Genomic DNA, 4756 nt, shown 5'->3' with positions numbered 1-4756 from the left:
TCCTAGATAACAGCCTCCGGCTGTTGGGTAGCCCTGGCTGTATTTCTTTCTATACAGCTGAATAAATCAAATCAAATCAAAAACATCCTGTCTGATTATCTGCTACTCATGATAATGGTGTGCATGGTTTGTTTGTTTGTTTGTTTGTTTGAACCTTTGTTTATTCATGAGAAGCTCAAATCGGCCAGCAGGCCGCTTTTCATTGAGGTCATGAGGGAGGTCAGGGTCATATAAAATATAATACAGATACAGATTTATATTGAGTACTATTAGGGCATGGGACAGTGTACCTCCTCCCCCTCATAGGAAAAATAACTTCTAAAATCTACATGGACTAGGGGTGGGTACCGGTACAGATAATTTAGGTCCAGGTACGGTCCAGGTCCAGAGGATCAGGTCCAGGTCCGGATCTGAACCAGGACCTAACTATTTTGTACCGGGAATCCGTACCGGTACCCACCCCTAATACTATATGTACCTTTGTTGTTATCTTGTCGAAGTGCGCCAGGCACGTAGGTAGGGTTGTTCAGCAGGCCCGAGTCGTCCTTCTGTACATTGTTTGATGCTGTGGTGTTTTCCTGTTTATCAGCTCTCTGCCCTCTGTCTGCAGCAGGCTGCTGTGGCCTGTCGATGTCATCTGTGTCGGAATTGTTGTGCACGTGGCTTTCAGGGTCATTATTGCAGTCATCGGGTGTTCCGTCTTCTGGATTAATAATATATCGCAAGTCAATAGAGTCTATGTAGCAAAACATACTAAATATGACATCCATTCTTGTTAACAATGGGTTTGTTATGCGCCAATAGGGCTGACGTCACAGTTGAGCTGCGCGGTTTGGGTGTGACTTAAAATCCTTTCAAATCTTCTTTTTCCTTGAAAATTTTGGCCCAACCAGTAGCCTTTTTGTGATAGAAGGAACATGTAAGGTCTAATCTTTCCCATTTGTGTCAAAATTTGCTCAGTTTAGCAGTTTAGGTGGCGCGCAGAAGGATTTTAGTTGTTGTGTCATATTGGTGGTATCAGGAGAAAACTGGGGTCAAAGGTGAGGTTTCTTTCATAGAGCGGGGATTCCTTGGAGTTTGAGGTGGTTGAACCTCTGTTTTCTTTCAGTTTTTACAAAGATGACCCTTGTGGCTGTCTGGTGGAGAATTTTTGTTAAGATTGAAATTGGGGTTAGTACTTTTCTGAAGCCTTGTTTTAGTGTATTTTATAATGCTTTCCTATGTAGAGGTCCAACTGGAATGTCAGCCCAATATGCCAATTTCACCAAATTGAAACTCACATTCTGACATTATTTCCGAAAGTTTTCTTAACCCTATCTAGACTCGGGGTATATATGATTATGCATTACACATTATTATTATGATATCAAATAAAATCCGAGCAGTTATTCCTTAGTAATATGCAAACTCTTCCGTGCTCCATCCGGAACAACCTTGTGGCATTGCCGTCAGTTCTGTGCAGTCAAGTATGAAAATTACAGTATAGAAGTCATAGATGCACACGGTGTACGGATAGAAAAAAAGTAACGAGAAACATTGGAAGCTTCATTCATGAACGCAATAAAAGTATCTATAACGTTTAAATGCAGAAGATAGAAACGGTGTAGAAGTTGAACGAAACTAAAGGTAGACTAGGTATAGCTTCTTGTAATGACCATAATGCAAGGACCGTATTGACAAATTGCATGATCGGCCGAGGTGGCAAATAGTTATTTGGAGAGGTGTGAATTTTGGCACGGAGGTACGGGGCAGTCAGGTGGAAAATCGTCTTTGTGACTAGACCGTAAGAAAGACAAGCTTTGCTGTTGCTTGTGCTACAGCTAGAATGGAAGTGAATGACTGAGAGAGAATTCCAAGAAGATGGCCACATGGAGTGTCACTATCTTCGACCAATCAGAGATCGGAGGATTGTGCTTGGTTGTGGCATTTTTGTCGTAAACAACACCTGGAATCAATATCAAACCGCCCAGAATTTGCTGCGTTGAAAATCCTATTTTATCTGCTTATAATTTGCAGCTTGTGCTTAGTTCATAGAACTTTTTGATGCTACGGTACTCAGATGTAGCATCCACGAATATGTGTAAACACAAAGTTTACCACCTTAAAATTTTCAACTTTTGCACGTTTTTACCTTGCCACCTTGGTCTTGTTTTGTTAGTTTATGGGCTAAAAAATCTCCATAGAGTACTGGAACGTCATATCCCGTGTACCATTAGTTTTCAAAATAAACATAATAATGATTATCAAGACACACTCGGCGTTCCCAAAAGCTCTATTAACACTGCGGTCAGGGGCGAGCTAGGAGTTTTTCCTCTATACATTGATTCACAAACACAGTTGATAAAATACTGGCTTAGATTACATGGCCTCCCAAATGACAGACGCGTAAAGAAAGCATACAATACTTCTGTTCATCTACAACAAGACTGGGCTGTCCATGTACAAGACATGTTATGTAGACATAGCTTCCAAACTGTTTGGCTCAACCCTACCGTGGAAATTTATTCAAATACCGCCTGATAGATACATTTCTCTCTGGCTGGAGACAAGAAATAAGAAGTCTAAGCAAACTTAGTACCTATTGCAGAATCAAAAAAGATTTCTGTCTTGAAAATTACCTTTCAACTGTTCAAAACAAATCTTTTAGAAATATCATTACGAAACTTAGAATTAGTGCCCACTCCCTACATATCGAAAAGGGTAGACATCACAACACACCAGCCAGCGAGAGATTTTGTCGAACGTGCCATGATAATATTGAAAATGAATCCCACTTTATAATGGATTGCCCAACTTATGATAGAGAGAGACAAGAATTGTTACAGTCTATCAAATACAAATCTGATACAATGTTACCACCTAATAAGACAGAAATGTTTAATATGTTACTATCATATCCTGCTGATATATCTGCCTATGTATTTATATATAACTCATTTAAAAAACGAGACAATATTATACTGTAATGAACCAGCACATAATGCTAGCCTGATTGTCAATAATATATACCATGTGTAAAATAGATTAGTTTCCTACGTTTTTAGATACTAGTAACTCATGTAGTTAAACTGTTCTGTATGTATGTATTGTATGTTCAAGTTGCCATACACTGTATCCTGTACAGGTGTCATGCAATAAAGTTCTATCTATGCCACGCCCTTCATTTGAAGAAAAAAATATCAAAGAATACATCATGAATTTGTCGCAAGGAAAATCCGATGCAATCATCGAAAAACATAATTGTGTTGGCACACGTGCCCTGTTGTTCCATACCAATGATTAGAAAATATATGAATAGACTTCGTTTGTATTCGAGTTACAAGCTGCGGGATTCATGTCATTTATTAGAAATACTTTGTCAGATAATATTCTGTAAAAAGATCGGTCACTTTACCTTACCTTTCGCTTAAAATGCCTATTTCTTTCAACCCAAACATAATTTCATCTTAGTAATACTGTTAAGGTCGCATGTCAAACAAACTGCTTATTTGTAATTATGATACCTTTTTAGTAGTTAATGATATTTATTGGCTTTTGAGGCCTACGCCAACTTTCATATCGTATAACGCTAGAACGGAATACGCTAGAGCCACAAAATTTGGTGCGTTTTACTTAGACATTGTTGGCAACAATATCAAGAAGTATGAAAAAATTCAGTTTTTCGTGTTGGTACGCACTGGCGTTTTTGACAAAAATCCAATCCAATCTAGCCAATACAATCAAAATGATGGCGTCGACGCGTCATAATTACTTTATATCACCACATAATAGCGTCAAAATTCTTACAATTGTCAGATATCATGTCTACAGCATTTAAAAGTTACAGGACTTAGAAGTGGAGGTACCTCAAAAGCTTTCAACATGAATGCCAATAAAACGTAAAACGAAAACAATACTCATGGAAATAGAAAACAAACGACAAGAATACCTATGTCAATGTCAATACCAATAGAATACAAACGACATCAATACCTTTGTGTCCTGATTGCTGGGCTGAACCAGTCTTGTACATCGTGTTGGCAGCCAATCCAATGACATTACGGCCTACAGTTACGGTAAACGTGCCCCTTGCTTCCATGTCATTTGCTGGATCACCGCCTTTCTTTGAGGCACGGATTTCCCGGAGGGTGGTGTTGTGATCCCTTTCGGTGTGGTGGTTGACATGGCAGTCAGGGGTATCGTTACTTTCGTCGGTAGTCGATGATTGTACGGTATTGTCAATACCTGCGACAAAAGGATAATGTTTAATTGTTTGATCTTATTTCCAAAATAATACCAAAAAGTCTAATGCGCAGTATGAAAGTGAAACTCAAGTGAAAGAGAAATGTCGGAAAAAACTTTCCAATCAACTAAAAGGTACTACATTCACTATTGTGGGTTTTGGCTTTTAAGGTATGGGACAGTTAACAGACCAACGTCCAACAAAATGAGTTTTTTTTTAATTTTTGGAAATTAACCATTTGATGTCGAAAATAGTAACATTTCGGTAAAATTATGTATGTATTTATTTTGGTAAACCTAATAGTACCTACATAGTATACAATGTGGTTTGCCAAAAGGAAGTCGATTTAAAAAAAGATTTAGACATATTTCTTATGGTTCTTTTTGTCATTACTTTGTATACACAGTTTCATCAATCTATGAAAAATATTTTCAGTTTTGCTGTCACTGTGATATGTTATGGTGCTCATTATCATATTTTATGGCGAAACGGGGCCAGGAGATAGAAGCCAGCCCCCCCCCCCTCAAACTCTAT

The 4756-nt window shown here is 38.3% G+C and overlaps 1 protein-coding gene across 1 annotated transcript; it reads right to left on the bottom strand.

Moving 5' to 3' along the window:
• Positions 1-315: 315 nt before the first annotated feature.
• Positions 316-4285, bottom strand: LOC118424669. Its single transcript, XM_035833329.1, has 2 exons — positions 3973-4285; positions 316-703 (listed from the first exon to the last, which is right to left on the bottom strand). Exons 1-2 carry the CDS (start codon positions 4076-4078, stop codon positions 423-425), a joined length of 387 nt encoding a protein of 128 aa, XP_035689222.1. The 5' UTR covers positions 4079-4285; the 3' UTR covers positions 316-422.
• Positions 4286-4756: the final 471 nt, after the last annotated feature.

This window comes from Branchiostoma floridae, chromosome 10 (assembly GCF_000003815.2).
Source record: "Branchiostoma floridae strain S238N-H82 chromosome 10, Bfl_VNyyK, whole genome shotgun sequence".
NCBI lineage: Eukaryota > Metazoa > Chordata > Leptocardii > Amphioxiformes > Branchiostomatidae > Branchiostoma > Branchiostoma floridae.
The sequence above is the reverse complement of the archived record's forward strand: the minus strand, read 5'-3'. Positions and strand labels throughout refer to the sequence as shown.